The 22,372-nt window shown below is 42.1% G+C and overlaps 1 protein-coding gene across 1 annotated transcript; it reads right to left on the bottom strand.

The window, feature by feature from the left end:
• Positions 1–905: 905 nt before the first annotated feature.
• Positions 906–6,432, bottom strand: CCNG1 (cyclin G1). Its single transcript, XM_058034793.1, has 7 exons — positions 6,262–6,432; positions 5,604–5,861; positions 4,356–4,609; positions 3,689–3,767; positions 3,508–3,606; positions 3,068–3,262; positions 906–2,457 (listed from the first exon to the last, which is right to left on the bottom strand). The coding sequence occupies exons 2-6, from the start codon at positions 5,859–5,861 to the stop codon at positions 3,071–3,073; spliced, it is 882 nt and encodes a 293-aa protein (XP_057890776.1). The 5' UTR covers positions 6,262–6,432; the 3' UTR covers positions 906–2,457; positions 3,068–3,070.
• Between the last annotated feature and the right edge of the window lie 15,940 nt (positions 6,433–22,372).

The following is a 22,372-nucleotide window of genomic DNA, read 5'->3' as shown; positions in this document are numbered from 1 at the left end:
TTGGGAAGGATGTTGAGATGCTGAGCACATCCAGAGGAGGCACCAAGGCTGGAGAGGGGCTGGGAACACAAACCTGTGAGGAACCAGAGGGAGCTGGGGGTGCTCAGCCTGGAGAAAAGGAGACTCAGGGGTGACCTCATCACTCTCTACAGATCCCTGAAAGGTGCCTGTATTCAGGTGGGAGGTGGTCTCTTTCTCCAGGCAGCAACTGACAGAATGAGAGGACACAGCCTTAAGCTGTACCAAAGGAAATACAGGTTGGATACTAGGAAAAAGTTATTTATGGAAAGAGTGATGATGAATTAAAAAGGCCTGCCTGGGGAGGTGGTGGAGTCACCACCCCCAAATGTGTTTAAAAAGACTGGATGTGGCACTCAGTGCCATGGCTTAATTGAGGTGTCAGGGCATGGGTTGGACTCACTGTTATCTTGAAGGTCTCTTCAAACCTAGTCATTCTGTGATGCCTGTGTTCCACCTGGACATGAGGAACAAATTCTTTCCTGTGCAGCCACTGTGCACAGGAACAGGTTTCCCTAAGATGGTATGGAGTCTGACTTACTGGAGTTAATCAAGAAATGTCTGGACAAAATCTGGTGTCATGTGCTCTGGGATGACCCTGCTTGAGCAAGGAGGTGGGACCAGCTGATCCCACCCATGGTCCCTTCCATCCTGACCATTCTGTGATTCACTGCTGAAGAACAGATATTTTCATATATTTAGCATTTTCTCATATGGTTCCTCCTACACAACCTCAACCTCTTATAAAAATAAACTGGGGGAAAAAAAAATCTGCATTATGTCTTACCTCCTGCCTGAAAATTCTTCTCCAGGTACTGTTCAGGTGTAAGTCACATTTATAGGCTTCCTACTAATATGTTTCATAACACACATTACAGGAAAAAAGCTACTTAGTTAAGCACATTTCAATGTTTAATTTAAAGGTACATATCTTGAGACAGGACAATTAGAATTGCACACTGCATCCTCTCCCAGCAGGCTGACCACACCTTTGAATCACTTTGCACAGGTCAGCACAATGCCCAGGCAGCGCTGACAGGTGTGACAGCCACTTACATGTTTTGCAGTGCAATCACTCCCATGAGCTCATGAGAGGATTTGATTTGTCCAGTAGAGAGCTTTGGTATGGAGTCTTCTGTGAAAGCTTTAACTAGTTTGAGATATGCAAAGAATGGTTTCCACCTCAGCTGCTACCATCACAGGGAAGGGTTGGCTGGCCAACACCTCATCCCACACTCTGATCTCTCCTTCTCCACTCCATCAGTCCATATAACAATCAGCTTTAACAGCCTGTTGCCAACAGCCTCTGTCCCACAGTGATGCAGAATTCAAGAGGACATTAGCAACTCTCCCAGAACCCCTTTTCATCTAACATACAATAATACACTCTTATTATTCACTTCCTTGGTAGCACTAGAAGCATGAATGCCTCAAATATTGACCTGGTCTTCAGAACAGTTGTGTTTTACAAAGCTTACCATGAAAGAGATCAGAGTTGAAGCAATCTTCAGTGTTTCTCATCTGGATTACTCCTACACAGAGGCCACGGGGGGAACTAGCCCTGCTCCTACTGTACCTGTAACAATGTGCCTGTTCAGTATCAGCATTTACCTCTAGTACAGCAAAACTCTGGAAAACTAATGTCAGATTTAGGGCATGACAGGGTAACATGTGACCCAGTTCTTTGCCTTAGTCCTTCATCAGGTATCACCAAGTTTTACACTCAATGAGAGTGGCATCAGCCAACTACAGCTCTTACCAAATACTGCAATTACTGATGCTGTGCTAGTGACTGTCTTTGCTAAAGGAACACAGTAAAGTTCCTCTTTTCTCCTGCTCTACCTACCTGACACATTCAGTGGGTATCACAGGCTGCTGTTTAATGTGTCTGTGGTAGGAGGCCAGTGCCCAACCTGGCAGGAACACATGAACACAAGGTACTGCCCAAACAGCACACCAGGTGAGCTGGCAGGCATTTGCTGTTGTCATTAGGATTGAGTTGGATTAGTCTTTCTTTTCTTAACACACTGCAGCACTGCACTACTGCACATCAGATTTTCCTAGTATTGCATAATCCTCAGAAAGTGAACCAGGTTTTAAAAATTAATACCTAATTCAGCACCTGCAGTTACTGTAAACTGAGGTTAGATTACACAAACTGCTCTACAAACTCTAAGGTGTTAAAATCCCTTGTATTGGGATTGTGCTATTCCACTGACTAGTGAACAGTCTACCAAGTAAGAATGAAAACTGACACCACATACTGAATTCATCATGAAAAGAACTGGTATTTGCTGGAAGGATCTTTAGTCTGAAATGTTACATGTTCTTTCCATGAGTTGAGCTCTTCATTATTAAGATCACGCTTCAGACTGTTTCTCAGATATCTGTGCGCCTGTTGACAAGGTCACAGGATGGTCTTCCCATTTTATTGTACTCCTGTAAAAAAACCCAAACAAACCAGTCAACAGAAATGCTTTCTTCAAGAGCCAAACAAAGCATGAGATCTTAATATAGCAAAACAGCAAGATGGCTGTTAGAGAAAAACGTGTAGCCTCTGGAAGTAAAGTCTAGGTAAGAAGTTTACCATTTTACAGAGTAAAACAACAGTAACAGGAATAACTGAATTACAGATTTTAGCCTTCACTAAGCAGTTCTACAAGTAAAACTGTATAAAACTGTCTAAGTGGCTCAAGTGAACAATTACAAGAAACTCATTCTAACAGCCTGGTTTTCTTTTTGGCTAAGAGCAAGGCAAAGGTTTTTTTCCCCTTTTCCAAGCTTTACTTCACATTTTAGTGTGAGTGTGGTCCCAATGTCTATAGAACATTTCTGGTACCACGACACACATCAGTTCTTTCTCCAGTGTTCATACATTGATTAGGTTGTCCCTTCTTTAGGTACAGCATGGTCTAAGCATGAACATGAGAACAGGCAACTACACTTCTATTGCATGATTCCAGGAGGTAACCTGTAAAACCCTGGAGGTAGTTAACATTTTACTTCTACATTATCAGAAGTTGATTTTACAGATTTTACAAAGCCTTACCTATTATGAGGTGGTCTCTGGAATGGTAGGAAGGTGTGCTATTCTGTAGTAGCTGTGTTTAAGCTGCCGAGCTGTACGTCCAGACACAATCCATTTTAATTTCTGCACATTTGGTTTGGAACACTTGCTTGAGGAATATTCTCTAAGGCACTTCAACACTAGCTCCTTCCAGAAGGTCAATTCTCTGTTGCTTATCTACATAACAAGACAGAATGTCCTGTGTTAACAACTAGCTAAATCTTTACTTTGTACATGTACTTTCAGCTTCTTCAACAAGACAGGCAGCCAAATATCTCAGGCCAAATGAAAAAAACCCAACAAAACATCACAAGAAAGCCACAAAAGAAACCAATATGCCAATGCACCTGTTCCTTCCCCACTGTGTAGACCTTTCCATGCACTTTGCTTCCACCCTCCCCTGAAATTTTATCTGCACATACCTTGGAATGTAACTGTAGAAATTCCAATGGCTCAGTCAACTCCAGCAGTTTTTGCTCTTCTATCTCTAGTGCCAAAATAGACAGTGCCAAGACAGAAGGCTGGAGAGAGAGAAGATGTTTTTAGACACTGCTTTGCTAAGTTTCAGCAGTTTAATTTTCTCTGAACTTTGAAGATCTTTACCTTGGCTTTAGAAAACATGATTCTGCAGTGACAAGCCTTAAGCTGGGTCTCAAGTCTCTCAAAATTAAGGTATTTTCTCCTGTAATAAGAACAGATGAGTGAATCTAGAGGAATGCAAGACTGATCAAGGCAACATCACTCTGGGAGCTCAGAGAAGCAGCAAGAATGTTCATTATCTAAACAAAGGTCTCACTTGTCCCAGAACTTCTGGGGTTACATTCAAACAGGTGTTCAGTTTTGGCAGCCTCAATGCCAAAAATAAATCTTGTGTTACACTGGGGAAGAGTTGCATTACCAAAGCAGGCTTAACAAGGAATTTCAGTGCTTACTAGCAAAAGGAATCTTTTTAAATCAGATTTTGCAATCTTTACAATGAGGCAATACTTCACTGCAGCATAAACAGAGATTTATTATACCACCATTATTGAGCAAGTTTGGTTTTCGGCTCAGAGAGCAATACTCCATTTAAGCAAATAATATTTAAAATTACAATAATATTAAACCACAGATGCTCACATTTATGACAATTACAAGTAGGGGGAAAAGTCTGTGGTATTTTTAAAGTATAGAAAGGCCAAGTACTCAAGCAATTTCCCTGCTTATTGTTCTACATTCTACATTTTCTGGTCTTAGGCAGTTATAGCAAAATCAGCATTAGTTCTTGTACCTTTCACAGCTTAAATTCTCATGAATGAATGAATGATAGAGCTGTAGAAATTGGAAGGCAGTTATAGCTTTGATTTTCCAACCCAACTTCTCCAGTATGATTTTCTCCATCCTCATCATATCAGAAACAGTGAATCTATACTGGCTGATTCGGATTAAATCAGTGGCCAAGGGCACATTCCTCTCTTCTTCTGATGCCTTCACAGCCAAGTAGAAGCAGCTGAGTCCAACACAGCCCAAGTGTTTAGGCTGTACCTAAAGAAAAGTGAATTATTTTTAGAGAGGAAGGCCTCTGATCAGTTATTACAACATGCAAGTATCAAACTGTAGGCACCAATCTATTTCATCAAAAAATTATGAGGGATGAGGGGTTGTTTTGTTTTGGAGACTGAAAACTAAATCTTTTACTGTACGTTACTATCTTTATTTAGCTGAACAAATAAACAGTTATGCACTGTAAATTGCATCTCATTCTTCTAAAAAGCAAAGACTGCAGAGCAATTTTGATTGAGGTAGAACTGACTTGCTAATAAAGTTCTAAAATAGCCTAATAGGAAGGCTTTAGGACATAAAGTGTTCTACGTGGTGAGTGATAGTAAAATATTGGGGGATTACAACTTTATTTTAACTATGTATACAAACATATATATGTACATGTATATATAAATTGTCTTATTTTATTCCCCGATTTTTACTGCCTAATCTGGATTCACAAGTCTTTGAAACCATCATTTTCCCATCCATTCCATCTAGCTTTCTCATTTTTGTTTGAACACACAAGCAAAACAAGCTTTTGTCCTTGTCCAAATTGTACAATGGTAATCCTGTCTTGTTAGACAATTTAAAACAACTCAGGTCACATCTGCACAGGAGAGTGCAGTGCTAACTGATGTCTGACCAGATTTTAAGTGTTCAACAGGATCTTCATATACACAGGGTAAATTGATAGGTTGAAAAGGCAGTTAAATAAGAAGTAATTTTACTTTTTCTGTATCAGTGCAGCAGCACAGGCAGTCTGTGTTGGTCTAAGCCATTAACATGTCCTGTTTCCCAGCCCATGGACATCCTTCAGTTTTTCCTTTTCCAGAGGAAACCTTTCTTAACAATACCAAAATCTGAACGGAGAACACAATTTTTTAGCTCTGCGCAATCATAAATCTCTGGAAGGAGCTTAACCTTCATCTAAACCCAAAACATTCCAGTTTCGAATAGGAACTAGGCTGAGAGCTTATCATTTAAAAAGCCTTACCTTCATTTTTGACAAGAATCTATCCAAGAAATTCACGGCTAGAGAGAACGTCTCGGTGTGGAAGCCAAAGAACTGAGTCAAGCTGAGGAGATCCTTCACCTCGAAGTCTCGCAGCCGTGCTGTCATTCGCAGCCCATTGTCGTGGGCAGCCTCGAGCAGCCGGAGCCCGGCGGCGCGGGGCTGGGCCCGCAGCTCCTGCTCCAGCATCGCGGGCAGCTCCAGCACCGGGTCCCGGGCGCTCGCCGGGGTATCGATCATCTGCCGAGAGAAACAGCGCGGCCGGTCAAACAGCTGGAACGCGGCAAACTCACCAAACCCGCACAAACTCTGCGGCCGAGGTGCGGCAGGCCGGGCACACGCTCGGAGCGCCCCGGGGCAGCCGCGGCCCCGCAGCCCGGGGGTGTGAGGGGCACGGCGGGGCCGCGCCTCCCGGGACATGCCCGGGCCTGCCCTCGCCGCCGCGGGGCTCTGCCGGCGGACGGGCGACCTGCGCGCTCCGCCGGGGGAATGGAGGGACAGAGGGACAGAAATACAGAGGGACAGAGGGACGGAGGGACAACGCCCGCTCCACGGAAGGGACGGGAGGGGACGGGAGAGACACGGCACGGAGACGCCAAACGCGCAGCCGGCGGGACGGGAGCCGGCCGCGCGCCCTTACCTTGTCTGTGCGGCCCCGCTCCCTGCCCGGGAGGGGAAGGGCCGGACCGGCTGGAGCGTCCGGAGGGCGAGCAGGGCCGGACGGGCTGGAGTGTCCGGAGGGGGAGCAGGGCCGGGCGGTTGGGGCCGGCGGTCGGGCCGGGCTCTGTCCGGCCCCGCGGCACCGGCGCGCACCCCCAGCCCGCGAGCCGCGCCCCGCCCGCGCAGTGGCGCCCTCTGGCGGCCCCGCCGCGCCTGGCCCCGCCCCCGCCAGCTGGCCCCGCCCCCGCCAGCTGGCCCCGCCCCTTCCCGCGCCTGAAGGGGGAGCGTGCTCGCGCTCCTTTCGCCCCTAGGCTGGGACCGACCGGGAGGGATCGGCCGGGACCGGCCCGGTGTGGCTCGGCCATTGGGGGACCGGCCCGGCCATAGAGGGACCGGCCCGGCCATAGAGGGACCGGCCCGGCCCGGCCCGGCCCGGCCCGGCCCGGCCCGGCCCGACCCGGCCCGACCCGACCGCTCTGATAGTCCCGCTCGTTGGGGCGCTTGGAGCTCCCCGAGCGTGAGGTATTAACTTAGAGTTAAAACTCTTAGGTTTTAACTTTTGTATTTTTCAGGTTCTGTGCTGCTTTAGTGTGTAATTCTGAGCTTCATTTTAAGTGTTGGTAAGATTTCTTCACAGAGTAGGGAGACAAAACAATTCCTTCTCTAGCTTGGGACTAAGGACAGCCACCCAGATTTCAGGCCCAAGAGCATGGACAACAACGTGGCCAAACAACAAAGAAAAAAACAAGAAGGATGGGACTTCATAACCTAAAGCTGTAATGGCACAATTAATTCAAGTATGCGAATGGACCAGAACTTATAAAAGTGAGAGATCTTGTGACCAGTAATCCATATTTTTGTGGCCACTTTAGTTCATCTTGGGTGTAGTCCTGGCTGGGCTCTTGTGCTGCTCAAGGTGGATCCACTGAGGCCTTTTAATAAATACCCACTTTACTCTTTAAGTCTGTCTAGGCTCTGCTCTAGGCCAGCCTTGATAAGGCATCAGTACAAATGGCTCTTAAAGCATAAATGGCTTCTCAGCCCTGGCGTGGCTCCTGGCTGGGTTTCCAGGCCAGGGCAGATGCTGTGCCTCAGGGCTGAAGGCTAGTGGGATTCAGTGCTTTACTGCTCCCACCTCCTGCATGACTGAAACTTCTCCAATACAAGGCATTAAAGGGTTCATGTCTTTAACACTTTCCAGCCCCTCTGACAATATATGCATCAAAAGTGATATTCATACTACTTTCTCCTATTGTACTTACTGTGGATTTATTGTGGGTTGGTTTAATTCTTCCTGTCACCTGTGGAAATTAATTAAAATTTGTTTTATTGGAAGAACCTTTCTACTTCAGAATAACTTCCAGCAGGCGGGACTGGAAGGAAATATAGTTAGAGATGCAGAAGTTTTTAAGAAAAATGTGTTTTTCATAGCAAAAGCTTGGATTTCTGGAAGGCTCAGTGGAAGTCAGAATGAGGGATTCCTTGGGTGTGAAGGTGAAATGACCAAATACCGTACCTGTGCCTCTTTCCCCTCCAAAACACTTAGAAGAAATCCAAGTTTCTACTTGCTGTCCATTTCCCTTCCTTCCTCTGACCTTTTCAAACCACTGAGATGCATTGAGAGAATGCATTGAAAAGGCACTGGTTTGACCTTCATTATAATGCCCTTGATTTGCATGTCTATTGGACAAGAAAAAGTAATTTGTTAAAAAAATGAGAATTGAAGCATCAATCCCAGGTCTCATGCCACAGCCCATCTGAGAGAAAATGAATTGTCTTTTGGTGCTATGAAGTCTAAACTGTAAATCAATCTGTTGCTATTGGATGACATTCCCATATAATTGCCCATGAAAGCAAACTCAAGTACTTCAAGTATTCACAGATGCAGCACATCAGAAATAAAGATTATAGCAAATCAGATGTCATGAATATGGATATTTATGTTGCCAGTAAATAGTCTGAGTTATCTAAATTAAAATTCAAAATTATATATTGCAAAGGAAGTGTTCTTCTTTTTTTTTTTTTTTTAAGAGTTGGAAAACATTTGCAGTATTCTTCCTGTCATTACTATGCACATAATAATCATGTGAAGCAAATGATACTTCTTTTCATGCTGCTTGTTTTAAATAGCTTTTATTTCTCAAACTGCTCTTAAAAATAGACTAAGGGAGTGCTGTACAAAGCAGTGGGCCATGGATCTGGTTTGAAGCCACTGACAGCAGGCAAAATCATCAACACTGCTTTCTGTTCTTTCAGAAGGATTCTGGACTGAGGTGACAGCAAGGAAAAGCAGTTCGTGTTGATTAAATATAACATATAAGTTATGATTCTAAAATTTGGGATTAGGCATTTGGCAAACAGAAGCCCACAACACCTTTGTGGGGCTACTGTAGGCACTTGGACAGCAGCTTGAGAAGTGTCTTGCTGTGAGCTGCCAGACTTCTCACTGGAGTGGCTGCAGTGAGTGCTCGTACTCCATCTGCTCTGCAGGCTGCTTCAAGAGAGGGCAGAGATGAGATGGAGGACTCAGACTGGATAGCAAAGATGCTACCTCTTCTCTCCTAAATGTCTGTTCTGCCTCTTCAGTGGGTGTCATGCCTGAGACAAGGACACACACATTTCTTGTGGATTGGTCTGGTGGCCGAGGGCACTCCCCCGTTGCTCCCAGTGCCTGTGCCAAGCTGAGGAGTGCTGGCAGTGCTGCAGGGCTGGGTGGGGAGCCTGCCACAGAAGCAGAGTGGATAGTTGCAGGAGTGGTATCTTCACCTCTTGTCTGCTTAACCCATGTCAGATGTATTTCAGAAATTTATTTGTTTAATCTTCACTGCCACAGTCAGCACCTGCAGGGTGTAAATGTGTGCACTGGCTCACCTGAGATGTCCACCTGTTATAGATGAGTAATGACATGGTTGGTTCTCACAGTCAGGGGGTGAACATTATATGCATGCTAAGAGAAGTTTTGTAAATGTATAGTAATGTTACTGTAATGTGTCCTCACTCTTGCATTGTTAGACAGGATGGTCTTGGTGGTTGGGGCATTTGGGGAGGGTTGGCTCTCTACTGCAGTAACACCTGACCCCAAATCAAGGTGTAAGAAAGTGATCTCCACCACTGGACAGCAAGGAAGAAGTCAACTGACAAGACTTTAGGAGGGCCTAGTGGTATAAAAGGCAGAGCATCTGTTTCAAAGACAAGCACGTGGCTGAGAGTCACAGGGGCTCCCAGTGCTGTATTTTTCCCGTATTTAATCCTTCTGTTGTATTTTTTGTTGAGATTTAATAAACCTTTGAAATTTTAAAAGTGACCAGTCATTTCTCACACACCCATGCTCTCACACACCCATACACCCAAGTAAGTTCAGGGTCCAGGAAGGACTGTGGCTGGCCTGCTCTCCTGCTTGGCCAGACATGCTCCCATGTTGACATGGTGTTTCTGTTGACACCATTCCGAAAAATCCTTTGCTGTTTCACACTCCTTTCCCTCAGCCCTTGCTAAGAGCATCAGCAAGCATTATGAATATGACTGGAGTGTAGTTAGCTGCCCTACAGTCCAGGGGTGGATGAGCTATGAAATCATGGATCTGTAAACTTAAAAACTAGCAGCAGTCTTGTGCTCTTCATGGTTACATATTTTCCCCTGATAATTTTCCGCCAGGTATTTTCTCCCACTTTGAGAAGATTCAGGAGTGCTTTTTTAGGAAGTGTCATGTCAGCTGGGTTTGGAACAAAGAGTAATTTGTTGAACAGACAGGGAAAGCTGAGACTGGACACTTGTGGTGATTAATAGGCCTGAAAAAGTGTGTTTTTGTTAATCACCCTGGGAGGAGCAGCCTGGGGAAAGTGTCAGTTCCCTTCAGAGAGAACTGTTAGAAATACTTGAGTCATTACAAGACAGTACAAAGTCATGCTTCATGTTTCAATATTTTAATTTTTTTGCTTATGGACTGAATGTTTCCAATGGTTGTGTGGGTGCTGCACAGTTGCTTTAGGCTTACTGATAATGGGCTCATTGTTCCTGACTACTCTGGAATAACAGTTGGTGAGCCCTCTAAGCTGAGACTTGGCAAGATGGAAATACATGGTTTGTCTTTTTTTTGTTAAGAAAAAAAAAATAGGAAGTCAATCACTTGCACTTGGAAGCTGTTATTTCTTTTTTAGAAAGTCAACTTTTCAATAAATCCCAAAAGAATGCACCTTGAAACACTAATTGAGGATTCAGGAGATCTCAGTGGTTGAAAACAATTTGCTAAAAGCAGTACTGGGAGTCTTTGGCACTGTGCTTGGCTAAAGAGCCCAAAGAGATGGCATGAGCAAGTAATTTTTGTTTGATGGATCACATAGGAGTTGGAGATAAGCAAAAATACACAGAAAAGATTGCTGGGGAAAAAAAAAAGTAACTTGGATACATTATTCCTGCCACAATCTCCAGAAGCAGGGTGATACCTGGTCATGGGAGTTGCCTCGGCTGGGTTTGTATCTTTTTAAAAAATAAATATTTTGTCCTGTTATCTGTGTTTTATTTTCAAGAAAAGAGATTCTGCTAATTCCTAATGTGATTTACCAAATGACTTAAGTAGTTCAGGTAGTAATTTAAACAACCAGGAGTTAAATATCTTTTTCTAAACCATAGGTTTTCAGTACAGCAGTCTCCACTCAGTCAGGATCCATGTTGTTGTGCCAACCCTGTGGTTAGAGCTCATCTCAGAATATGGAGTATCAGGATATTTCAGTTCATGTGCAGAACTACATTCTTCTTTTCAAAAGCTGTTTCAGAAGAAAAATGGACTGGTGTTCAGGAAGGCAGAGCTGTGATTAAAGGACAGGCTGCTTCCCTGATGGCCCCTTTTGGTTTTAGTGCAGATCTTCAGATAACCTAATGAAGTGAATTTTGTTCTTGCAAGGAGAAACCATAGCAACCTGCCACTTTAGAATGCAGGGTATATAATCTATCTGTCCTTCAGATAGTATTTTGCAGTCCAGAAATAGTCATAGTCTCCTAAAGTGTGAATGTAAAATGTCAGACAAATGTAGCTGGAGTGACAGTGTTGTCTCTGAGGGGAACATGAGCCCTGTTGTGCTGCTTGTCTGGTGCTGCACATTTGAAAAGCAGATCCCAGAGGAGGATGAAGAAAGTCTAATTTTTAGTTTTTAATATATGGGTGAGAGAGGTGCTGTGAAATTTGGTAATTGAAAGAGATGCTGCAGTCCCCTCAGTGCTGCTCTCACCTTGCCTCTGACCTGTACGTGCCTCTACTATTTTTATAGTTTTCTTAAACTATGGCATATAGAATTCCAAGTTTTTAGTCAGTGGTCTCTGATACCACTTTGTGGAGGCTCAAACAGTGCTGTAACTACTCAGTAATCCTGTAGTGAGACCAAGTGCCCTGCAACCTGCTCACAGCTGGCCAAAGCTGTTTGCTGAAAACATGGAACGCATTCCTTCTTGCTTAAATAAAGAAATGCTTGTGAGCAGCCTCACTGACTTCTGCTTGTGTCACCCTCCCACTGCAAGATCTGAAACAGCTGAGACAAGTAATTTCTGCAGAAACCAGCACTGATTACTGAACAGTTAAAATTCAGCTTGTGAGCCTCAGAATTTGCTGCCAGTTTTAGGGACTGGGTTTCCAGTCTGAGAAGGGATGACTTAGCTTTTTTTTTTTGTGGAAAGGGCCAAATGAGTAGTGCATTGATAGCATAAATAGGCAAATATTTAATGATACTGCTAGGGATTGAATTAGACTAAACAGCTAACTAAATATTTTCCTTAAAAATATTATCTTGACCCCAGCTTCTGGAGGGAGTGTTTAAAAATCAACTTAAATGGCACAGAATGCTCTTTACGAATGCATGTCTTGTGGAATAGAGGCATTTCAAGTTTTTTGCTATTAATTAAATGTTAACAGCCAAAATTATTGTTTAAAATGCTATTTCAATAGGGCTGTGATTTACTTAAGAGGAGAGCAAAATAATGTTGGTTTGTTAGTTGGGTTTTTTCTGTTTCTGTGTCATACTGGGTCAAGGCTGTGTGAGTCTTTCTGCTCCTTTAAACTGATCTGGTTCCTTATTGTTTTTGACACATTGATTGGTTTAAATTATTGTTAATCGATTTTTTCTTGTCATGACTCCATTTCCTTGCCTTTTTTGGAAATCAGACCTGTTCAATGGCAGTTCTTGTCCTTCTGCCCCCTTTAGGTTGGTTTTTCATCCACCCTTGAGTAGTTATTCCTTTATGAATAACAGTGGAGAATGTTTAAGCTATTCCCATTGTCACTATTTTTGTTGTTACCTCTTTCTATTTGAACTCAATCCCAGTTGTTTTCAGCTTTTGATTTGTTTGCACTGCATATTTGGTGTTTGCATTTGTATGTAGATGGATTCAGCACTGAAATCACTTGCTACCACTCGTGTGGAAGCAAGTGCTGTGGTTTTCTTGGTTTGGTGATTTGATTTGTTCGTTTGCCCAGGTGTGCTAGCAGATTTTTCTCCTTGTCTTGCTAGGGGATCTAAAAGGAATCTCTTCGTTGAGAGAGGACACTTAAACTTGAAGGAAAATGTAAATGACAGCATGTATTCTCAGATCTGTAGTACCAAAACTAATGAAACAAACAATCATGTGGAAAATTGAAATCTGTCCTGGTAGAAAGGGAGATTCAGCCTTCTCCCAGATGAGGGCAGTGGTGGCTCACAGATAGCACAGTCCCTGCTCATGTTTCATGTAACGCTCATTACAGACTCTGAGATTTGCTGTATTTATATTAGGAGTTTCAGCGAATGTGTTGTGGAATTACTTTTATAAATTCAGGGCTGAGAAATACGAGAAAAGAATGTGAAGGGAGATATTTTTATATAGAGAACTTTCAACTTAACCTCCCCCTAGAAGGATTTTTGAATTTTGAAGAAAATCAGGACAACTTGCTGAAGGGAATAAGATGCACTCACTTGACAAATAGAGTTTGCAAATCTATATCTGAAGTGTTCTAGATTTTCAAATCATCAAGTTTACAATAATGAAGAGTAATTTTTTCTGAAGGATTGTTTTCCATACACAGTGTTTCATTTTACCATTTAGCTCGATACCCAGCAAATCTATTTACATGCACTTAAATCTTGTACTTTTAATTGCTACATCCTCGTGTGGCTGCTTTGCAGCAGCAGTTATGGAAGTTTTAGATGAGTAATTTCTCCTCTCTTTGCCTTAACATAAGACCCATCATGCTTTTTTTAATTGGCTTTCAGTATTGAGTAATATTAAGGGATTTGCAAGAGAATAATGTGTTGTTGTAGGTGTTTTGATGGATGTTGTATTTTGAAGTGGGACTTCTCTACCAATTGAGGATTTTTTGACATGACATCTAGGGACACAGGTTTTGGGGCAGGTAGTGTAGCAATGAAGATAAGCTTGTAACTAGACAGATAGCTTGCTGAAGTGGCAGAAGAACTGGATTGAATGAGAGAATTAATTATGTAATTGGGTATTATGGTTTTGAGAATCTGCTGATATTATGTCCAGTCTGCTTTTGTTTGTTCTCTGTGTCTGCACAGCTTTGCATAAGCTTGTGCTCCAGTGAGTCTGGAATCTCTGCAGTCACAAGCCAATAATGGTGCAGAACAGTGAGCTGAGGTCTCTGCAGAAGACTTGGCAGATTATTAAATGAACTGAAAGAGTAATTCCTTGCAAGAACAACTGCTGCTGGCTGATGAAGGGTGGGATGTTTGTATTTATGTGCCTGCTAACACCACTGCTCATGATGAGAGTTTCCTGAAGGCTTCACTAGAGCAATGTGAAAGATAGATATGTAATCCTTGGTTGGTGAAAAGTGGTAGAGTTGCTGGCTTTGAGGTGACAGGGAGCACATCCATACTTCAGGTCAGAGTGTTAACTGCTAGGCAAAGCTTTTAAGCTGAAGATCAAGTATATTAGCTTTGCTTGCAAATAATTTTAACTATAATTTAAGAAATTTATCCAGCTAATTTTTTTTTGTTTGATTTATCTTCTAGTATGCCAATGGAGTCTGTACCAGAGAATAATGCTTCCTGCTTTCTATGCCTGGTAAGCAATGGCATGGATGGGCCTTGGAGTCTAAACTCAACCTGTATAAAACATAATCATGTTTTCAAAGTATGTAGGCAGCAAACTTCTGATGAGATGAGGGAGATGTTGGAGGAGTAGGTCTGTATTTACCAGTGGCCTCAGAGATAGAAGACAGGCCCTGTCCAAGGGGTAACTGCAGGCTAAATGTGCTGTGCTGTGTGGCTGCTGCCTTCTCAATGTGCAAAAGGAGCAATGGCACTTCCAACTGAACTTGCACGTTTGTGCAGGAATTGTTTGTAGTACAAATATACCTTGTGTGCTGAATGGAGCCATTTTGGCACCTGCATGTCTTCAGGCACTCTCTTTGTAAGGAATTTGAGGTTACAGCATCCTTGATGGTCACTTTCTGTGCCTCAAGCAGTGGGGTCCAGCAGGGACGGGCTCCTTCCTTTGAGGCCACTGGTACACGCATGGTTAGAACAGAGTGGTCAGTGACAGGAGTTTGGGAATCTCTTCTTGGAATGTGGACAGGGAAAACACCCCTCTTGTGTTCTGCTGAGCCTGGAGAACCTGTGCTTCACTAAGCACACAGCTGTAAATTGTCAAGCTGCCTGAAACAAAACCAATACTGATTAGTTAAATATTTATGGACTCCTGGCTGGATGTTTATTATGTTGTAACATAGTATGGTTTTCAGGTAAAAGCTGTGAAGTAAAATTGATTCTGATCTTGGCTTGGGAAACCCTTCCTTAGGAGGCATTTACAGATCAGCTGGCTGCTGATCTGAATCTAGCACGAGCCTAGGTCTGAGGAACTGCAGAGGAATGGAGAATTATGGCAGCACTGTGTTTGCAAACCTTCTCTTTCACATTTACCACGAGGTTTGTGAATATGTGCATTGGACAGGAAGCTTAGTGCTGTCTCCATGTCACTGGATGTCTGTGGGAGGGAAATCTACATTTTGGAGCTTTGGCAGGTTGTGTGCTGAGGTCTCAGAGACAAGGGGCAATGCTCTTTATTTCATTTTGGGTACTCTTCATTACCTTTTGGAAGTACAGTTTGCAAAATAAAAGGCTGTTTGTCAAAATGCTTGCTTTGAATAAAGAGAGTTTTTCCATAAGGTTAAATTTTCCATGTTGTTATCTATCTTGACAAAATTGCTGTTGCTTCTATCAGTTTCTTAGGTGTCACTTCTCCCTTTTTGATTTGTTCCTTGCTTCCTGTAAATGAGCTTATACATTATGCATCTAGAAGCTATTTTTCTGGTATTCCTCTACAGAATAACTTAAAATATGCAGCAATCAATGCTGCTCAGAAAAACTGTCATATTTGTGTTCCCAGACTTCTTGAAAGGTTAAAGCCCTGTAGCTGACTCAAAGGTGATAGCATTCTCTCTAATGGATTGCACAGAAAATCAATAGGAAAGAACTATTCTTTGAAAATGTTATTACAAGCTAATGTCAGATATAAAAATATATATCAATAAGATTGTTTTTGCTGGTGACACAAGAATGTGTGGTTTATGCAGTTACTCTGTATGCAGTTTCATTTTTCTTTCAGGGTAATGAGCATCTTTACACTTCAGTGTTTCATACCTTTCTTTTTCTTACATCTGATTTGATTTAATTGTAACATGGAACTTTTTTCAGACTGACAGAGGAAGACCTATAAAGGCTGTCTTCATAATCATAGCTGTGAGATAAAGACCTGCAGCATTTCAGATGTTTGTTTTTCTTCCTTTCAATGCTCACTTATTGTGTGTCTCAGTTCCTACTGAGGAAAATAATTTAAGGAAGATATGAATTACCAATTACTGCTTTGTTTATCCCAGTAGATAAACAGAAAATGTGTTTCTTGCTTGTCTTGTTAAAAAAAGTATGGTTTTGTTAGAAAGTATTTCAGAATTTCAAGCAGAAATCAAAGGACTGTTAACAGCTACCTCCATAAACTTGGTATTAGCAACCAATGTATTGATTTACTTAAGAAAAGAGTAAGTTGAAACACTGGCTAATAGAAATAATCTGAGTGTTTTTAATGTGAGCTACAAACAATATAACCTGTAATTTCTAAGGTCCTGTGGTGCTAAACTTCTCTGTCCTCTGGTAGGACTAGATAGTCAGAATGGTGTAATGTTAATTGCTTTTGTCTCTCGTGGTCCGATTTCTTTTCAATCTCTTGCCTACATTTGTGATTTCCAGTGCTTGCTGTGCTGATAAAGATTCTTGGACCTGTTTGCCTCAGTCAAGAGCTGCTCTGCATTGTAGGGAAGGCCCATCCTGCTGCTGGGAATGTGGAAGGAATATCTGCCCTGCCAAAGATTTTCAGCTCTGCCTTTTTATTCCCTTTCACCCTGGGCTTGGCCCAAAATCTGCATTGCTGATTCTCTGCTAAGCAGCAGCACGTCCAAATGCTAACAGCACAATTTGTAACCAGGCCATAGATAATGAATTTATTGAAGGAAACCATTTTGGGCCTTTATATTCAGTTCTTCCCTGGGTATAGAAAGTTATAAACACTCTAGGATCCAGGCAGGAGCTATGATACTGATGTCTGCAGCCCCACCCTTCTTATAGTACCTGTGGTCATCATCACTGCACCAGGCATTGACCAGACATAATGCAAGAACTCCCAGCTTTAATAGCTGGTGACAAGGCAGAGCTTATTATGAATGAAGGGGAAATGACATCTTTTTTGGTGAATCCCCAAATCCTCATTCAATATATTTCATCAGAATCATGCTTTGCCTCTCTTTCTATTTTTTTAATCACTCTTACGTGGAAGATCTCTGAGACAGCACTGAAAGCCAGTCACTTTCACAAAGTGCTCCAGGGAGGTTCTAAGTTCCAACTCATCACAGCATTTACTTTGTAATTGTAAAGGCTATTCCTTATGGGCAAGAAAAAAGGATTTAGAAAGGAAGATAGAAATTTTATTTATTATATTTAAAAGTAAAAGCCTTTGAACAGAGAACTACTGAACTGTTGAGAAAAATCTCAAGTATTTTCTCCATGTGATAGAAATTGCTTATTTACAACAGGTAGTTATTGGGAGCTGCTTTTCCCCAGTAGGTTTGGAAAACCAAACGCCCTGTAAGTCTTCCTAGCCCTTAAAAATTGCAGTGTGAGTTTGTGAGGTACTTAAATGTAGGCACACAGTTTGTGGTGATTGGGAGTGGGGCTGGTCCAGCCTCATCCCTAATGGGCTACAGCTGTGTGCTCAGGTGAATCCCATTGGAGATTACGAGGCATGGAGAGCCCAGGGGCACTGACCAATCACACAGGGAGCAGAGGGCACACAGGTGCAGGGCATCAGCAGGAGGGGATAAAAGGCTGGGCTGAAGAGCAGTAAAAGGCAGATGCTTGATGCCTTCTGATGTTGTCTGGTGTTGCTCTGTGTTTTGTAGCTCTCTCAAGTCCTACACTTAAAAAACAGGAAAGAAGTTATCTTTATAATAACTACTGTTTCTGGATGGCCTCCTCCATGCCTTTGTGTAACTTCTCAGGTATAAAAAATAGTATTTTAAGGATAAAGCTGATGTGCTATTCAATGTGTTGTGGATAGATGCAAACAAAATATTGCAGAAGTACATTTTAAGTACCTAAGTGACTTGTGCTTTAATGGAAACAAGAATTTCAATGGAGGACAGGCATCTTTGGCTGGAGAAGAAAATATAAGTACTGGCTTAATTCTACCTGTAAACCAGGGGAAGAAAGAAGAAGTTTTACTGCAAATCATGCAGAACTGCATTGTCTTTTAAGGTATGTTGAAATTCCCATCTCTTCATTCACGATGTTTCAGTTTGTAGAATGCTTTGGTTTATAGTTTGAAGTTTACTGAATGCTTCACTTAAAAGAGAAGAATTTTATGTGTATTTATTTGGATGAATTGGATGTGTATTTATTTCTGAAACCTTCTGCAAGTCTGCAGCCTGTGCTTAGTCTTCTTGACTGATTTGTTGCAGTTCTCTGTCACCATCCTTCTCAGGGCTGTCTTTCTTGTTAAAGCAGTTCTATGCTTTTGTGAGTCCTGTGAGGTGATGACGTGACCAGAATTGTTTTGCATGCCGAGGACTTGCTCTCCCAGATGTGTTGCTGAGCATTCACCACGACAGCTGAGGTCAACACACATCCAGCATGTCTGAAACTTAAGCCCCGAGGCCCAATCAACCTTTGCTGAAACCAGTGGAGAGGCTGGCAGCAGCGGGAGCTGGACTGAGGACAAAAAGTCTTTTGAGGCTAAAGTCAGAGTGGGAATGTAATGAAATACTGGGTTCCTGCCCAGCTCCAGTGCTGGCTCATCTGTGCTCTGTGCCTCTGTTGCTTGGCTTTGTTTCTGTGAACAATCATTTTAGCACTCTGAAATGTAGCATTTTGAAAGCTCCTTCTGGCACAAACTCTCTGTAAGTGTGTGAGTGGCCATGTTTTGTTTGTGTATTTTTGATGCTGTTCTGGGGAAAATGATGAAACTCAAGTGTGCTGTTTCTTGGTTTGAATATTGTTGGTTCTGTAGGATTTTTCCTGAGACACAGAAGCAGACAGGCCCTTGCTGTAGAGTAAGTGAACATAAAATCACATTGGGACTGTTTTGTGCTTGTTCTCTCCACAGTTATTCCAAGTTTCTTTTTAATGTGCTGCTCAGCACAGTGTGTCTGAGCCAGGACTTCTGCTCAGGGTTCAAAAGGGTAGTTACAGGAGATGAGCTTAAGAGACTTCCCAATACTCTTGGGCAAACCCTGGAGGGGATGAATAAAGCTGTTACATCCCTTTTGAATGCAAGGAGCAGAGCAAGGGGTTTTGATCCAGCAGCAAACATTGCAGTGCAACTTTGACATCTTCTCATGTGGAAAACAGCTCCTGCTCCACACCTCACAGGCTGAGTTGCAATGGGATCTCAGTCACTTGTAGGCACAAGGGTTTGTTGTTTGGGTGTTTTTTATTTGTTTGCTTCATGCTTTGTTTGCATGAGTCAGTGTTTCACTACAGTCTGGACACTTCCACAGCCCCCAGCTATCAAAGATTTATAACTTAGAATCACAAATGAAGCTGATGTTTGGCAAGTCTGAACGGATGGTGTATTTTCATTCCTGCTGCTTATTTAGTGATGTTCAAGCTCCTAAATCTATATTTGTTGACAGTTTTGTCAGCTATCAAAAAGAAATCTTGCTTTTTGTCTATAAACTCAACAAGTGCCGGGCTCTTGTTTCTCACTCTTTCATGTGAACATGCTTAATGCTCAAATGTGTGGCTGAATTGAGGCAGCTGTGTGGAAGGTGTGTTAGTCTTGAACTGCATGAGTGGACCAGGGGTGTTCTTACTGAAGCTCTATGGAAGAGAAGTAGAACAAAATAATCTGTCTCTGTGAGACTAAATGCTTAACTGATGAATGAGAGCTGGTTAAGGTATTTTTGACAAAATGCTTTTCTTATAATAGGCTAATTTCAACAGAAAGTTTGTTTTGAAAAGGTTGAGATGTTGCTTCTGGTCAGAAGTTGGAGAATGAGCCCCAGACATCACCAGCTCATATTCCTTACTCTTGTACTTCTAGTTATGAAGAACTTGGACTGAAGCCTTGGCAATTTAGGTATTTCTGAAGTAGAGATGAAAAGCCCTGATGAACCAGAGAAATGCAGAGAAATATTGTGTCCTTCTGGAGCTTTAGAACCAAATTCCATTACTGCTTTTGGAAGGTCTCATCTTCAATATGTATTTAGCCAGTCTATGCTGGCTAAAAACAGACGCAAAAACCTGTACCCCTTGACCATTGTATTGTGTGAATATCAAGAGATGCTAAACATTCCTGCCTTGTGTCATGTGAGTTTCTAGTGATGGATCCTTCCCTGGAGTACCAGAGGAATTCTGGGAGATGTGTTGTCACTGCTTTGTTCTTTTTTTTTTCTCTCTTTCTCATAAGCTTCTTGATTACCAGAAGCAAGCATTAATAAGAATTAGTGCTGCTTTAAAGCATGAAACCCCATTTATGTAAGTGTGGTTGTGTATCCCAACTAGATGAGGTTTTCCCCAACAGTAAAATTGTTCCTTGTGCATTCCTCTTTGTTGGGTTTGCTTCTGGTTGTTGTGGAATTCAATGACCTTAGGGATAATTTGCCAAATAAATGCTGTTTGTTCAGAAGCTTATCTAATGCTTGCTAAAGGGCTCTGTAGTCCTCTTAAAGGTGCTTGAATTACTTGTTCTGCTTTGTTCAGCATTTTGTACAGTTTGGAATCTGAGTAAAGCTGTTAGAGGAAATTGCCATACAAATGGCAAAGTCACTGAGATGAGAGAGGGTAACAAAGAGTAGTGGAATGTGGATGGGGGAAGCATGAAAATAATATTTGTAGTACACAGTGGTACTGCAGCTCAAATGAGATAGAATAAGTGTTTATGTGGGCTGAATGTAATAAAGTCAAATATCCTGATTTAAGTGGTGTTCATGATGTAACCATAGGTTGATGAAAATCTGTTTTGGGGTTGCAGTGATCTGTAAAATATGCATGTACCTCCTGAACTGACCATCATGAGTCCTTGCATTGTAAAGTCTCTATTTGTCTGTAGCATTTCTTGATTATGTAGTAGATCTTCTTTTTCATACATTTCATGCAGTATTTTGAACTTTCCCCCAGTTAATCTAATCAATATCCTTCCAATCCACAGAAAAAGGAGGTTTTAGTGTGCTGGCTTCCTCTGTTTGACATTGGAGTCATTACTAAATTAGACCTGTGTTTCAGATACTCTGTAGTAAGACAAGGAAATGATTTTAAGCGTTCCAACAGTTTCTGCTTAAAAATCAAAATACGATGCCAAGTGGCATCTTGTGTCATTTGCTGCCAGATATCATTTTGCCTCACGGAATTTGAATCCAATCAAGTGGTGTGAAAGCAAAATTAAAAATCGGCCTACTGCTGTTACTTAGAAGCTTTCAAGTGCACTTGGAAAACTGAGATCGATGGAAACCTTTACTGAAATACCAAATTAAAAATAGGGATTATCTCACTAATTTAAAAACTAATTTAAAATCAGCTATCTGCAGCAGGGATTCCTGTTCCATGGAGGCCTTTCAAAGTTCACTTCTTATGGCTTCTGGTAAAGTTTTTGAGCTTTGGGTTTTGAAAAATGGGAGTGATTGTAGAATAGTCTTCCATGTTTATAAGTGTAGAGTTTCTTTGGCTTTTGCTTGATATGCAAATGTGAAGTGGATATATCACATGTGAATGGGTTCGCAGTGTGGTGACTGGCTGGGTTCTAATTTATTTTCAGATTTATATGCTAGTTTATTTCATTAATACTGGGTTTTCCTTTTGACTTGTAAGGCTCCTTCTTTTACTTGTTTGCATCTATTCCCAGAAGAGCCCTGTTATGTGCTGAGTAGAGCATCAAGAGGATGCAGATCAAATGCCCTTTGAAAATGAGCATTTGGGGTTTTTCGTTTCTTTTTTTTTTTTTTTTGAATAGTGGTAATTTAATTTCAGGCAGAGTTTCATTTCCTGCCCATACCATGTAGCAATATTAAGTGTTTTCACACTCTGCCACTTGTTTTTTTCCTTTATTACTTTTCTATTTATGGTAGTTCCTTAGAAAACATTTTATCTTAATAAGAACAGCCTATCAAGCACAAACACCAGCAGACTTCACAGTATCACACTCTGTGTGCAGGAGTTCAACTTGCTGCTGCCCCTGCTGCATTCCACACTGCTCTGGTGGTGGAAAATGAGCTTTTCTTAATGGTCATGTTTGCCTGACAAAAGCACAGGGGGCACCAGTGGCTCATCAGAAAATGACACTATCAGAACCGAGTGAACAGACTCACAAGAGATGCCAGAGCTTTTTCTTTTTGGGAGAAATGTGCTGAGCACCAGCACCTCTGATCAGCATTTGCATTCCTTGTTCATTGCAGAGACTCTTTAAAATGCCATTTGCATTGATGATGGTGTAATTGACATGGCTCCCTAAGGAGCTGTGAGGATTGTAGGAAGCTTAAATCTCAGGAAAAGTCATCTGTTCTTGGGACTCTTTTATAGTCTGACATCTCATTGCTGGCAGGTTTTGCTTTGTTGTATGTTATC

This window comes from Melospiza georgiana, chromosome 15, assembly GCF_028018845.1.
Source record: "Melospiza georgiana isolate bMelGeo1 chromosome 15, bMelGeo1.pri, whole genome shotgun sequence".
NCBI classification, from domain to species: Eukaryota; Metazoa; Chordata; class Aves; order Passeriformes; family Passerellidae; genus Melospiza; species Melospiza georgiana.
The sequence above is the reverse complement of the archived record's forward strand: the minus strand, read 5'-3'. Positions and strand labels throughout refer to the sequence as shown.

What these genes read in the sequence shown, in the direction of transcription:
- CCNG1 (XM_058034793.1), bottom strand. Translation starts at nt 5,861, where the DNA reads ATGATCGATACCCCGGCGAGCGCCCGGGACCCGGTGCTGGAGCTGCCC. An exon ending in GATTCTTGTCAAAAATGAAG is followed by an intron (nt 4,610 to 5,603) that starts GTAAGGCTTTTT and finishes ACTTTTCTTTAG; the next exon opens with GTACAGCCTAAACACTTGGG. An exon ending in GAGAATTTAAGCTGTGAAAG is followed by an intron (nt 3,768 to 4,355) that starts GTACAAGAACTA and finishes TTCTTATTACAG; the next exon opens with GAGAAAATACCTTAATTTTG.